The 963-nt window shown below is 68.5% G+C and overlaps 1 protein-coding gene across 1 annotated transcript in view; it reads right to left on the bottom strand.

Moving 5' to 3' along the window:
* The window catches only part of SBK3 (SH3 domain binding kinase family, member 3), a 4393-nt gene extending 3806 nt beyond the window's left edge, over nucleotides 1-587 (bottom strand). The window contains exons 1-2 of the mRNA XM_010850309.1: nucleotides 543-587; nucleotides 2-66 (exon numbers count right to left, since the gene is read on the bottom strand). Coding sequence (XP_010848611.1) covers nucleotides 2-66; nucleotides 543-587 — 110 coding nt within the window. The remainder of the gene's footprint in view (nucleotide 1; nucleotides 67-542) is intronic.
* Nucleotides 588-963: the final 376 nt, after the last annotated feature.

The raw sequence follows: 963 nt of genomic DNA, 5'->3' as shown, positions 1-963 counted from the left end.
CCGCACGGGGGTCACCCTGGAGGCCGTCAGGTCCACGAGCCTCTGCAGGGCCGTGGCTGTGTCCTCCTGCAGGAGAGGGACGGGACGGGGGGTGGGGGGTCAGTCAGGGCATCGGGCCGAGCCGGGGGGCCTGGGGGCCCGGGGTCACTGTCCCCAGCGAGGAGGGTGAGTCACAGTGACTCACCCCGCCTCAGGCCACCTGTTTTCGGGCCTTGGCTGGGTCACGGGTGATTGTCTCAGTGGCCCTGCCCACGGTCATCTGGGGCTCCCCCCAGAAGCCCCCAGCCCCACTTGGGGCCGCCTCCTCCCCAGCCCGTGCCCCCTGCCCCGCCCGCCTCTCTCTCCATCCTCCTCTCTTCCTGTGTCCTGCCCCTCTATCTGGGGACGTGTCTCCCGGGGCCCCAGTCTTGCTACGTCTCCTCGGGTTCCCTGGGTCTTGGATGTCTCTGTCTCCCTGCTCTCCTGTTGTCTCTGTGTGTCTCTCCATGTCTGCCCCTCAGCCTGGCCCATTCCTCCTCTCTCCGTTATCTCCTGCCTCTCACCTCCGGGTCCCCATCTTCCTGCTTCTTGGGGTCCCTGAGCTCCATCTCAGGGTCAGGCCAGCACGCCTGGTCTGGGCTCCCTGAAAAGCCACCCGCCCACCAAGCCCCGCTGCAGCCCTGAGCGGAGCCACGGCGGGGGGTTGGTCTGCGAGGCCCACTTCCGTGTCCCCACTGCGTCTGGGCTGGCAGCCTGCCCTGCGCAGCCGCCCCCTCTCCTTGCACCTCCCTGGCTGGGTCCAGCCCGAGTCTGAGCGCCCGAGGTCTTGGGGTCTCCCTGCCCGTCTGTTGGTCCCTAGCCCCCCACTCTTGTCCCCAGGCTCTCCCCACTGTGGCTGCCTGTCCGTCCGTCTTGGGAGGCCCCGTCTGTCCCCTGCTCTGGGCGCCCTCCCGTCCGTCTCCCTGCTGTCTTTGTTTCTGTCTT

The sequence above is a fragment of the Bison bison genome, unplaced genomic scaffold (assembly GCF_000754665.1).
Source record: "Bison bison bison isolate TAMUID 2011002044 unplaced genomic scaffold, Bison_UMD1.0 scf7180017851244, whole genome shotgun sequence".
Classification (NCBI taxonomy): Eukaryota; Metazoa; Chordata; class Mammalia; order Artiodactyla; family Bovidae; genus Bison; species Bison bison.
Note: the sequence above shows the minus strand (reverse complement) of the source record. Positions and strands in the feature narration are given on the sequence as shown.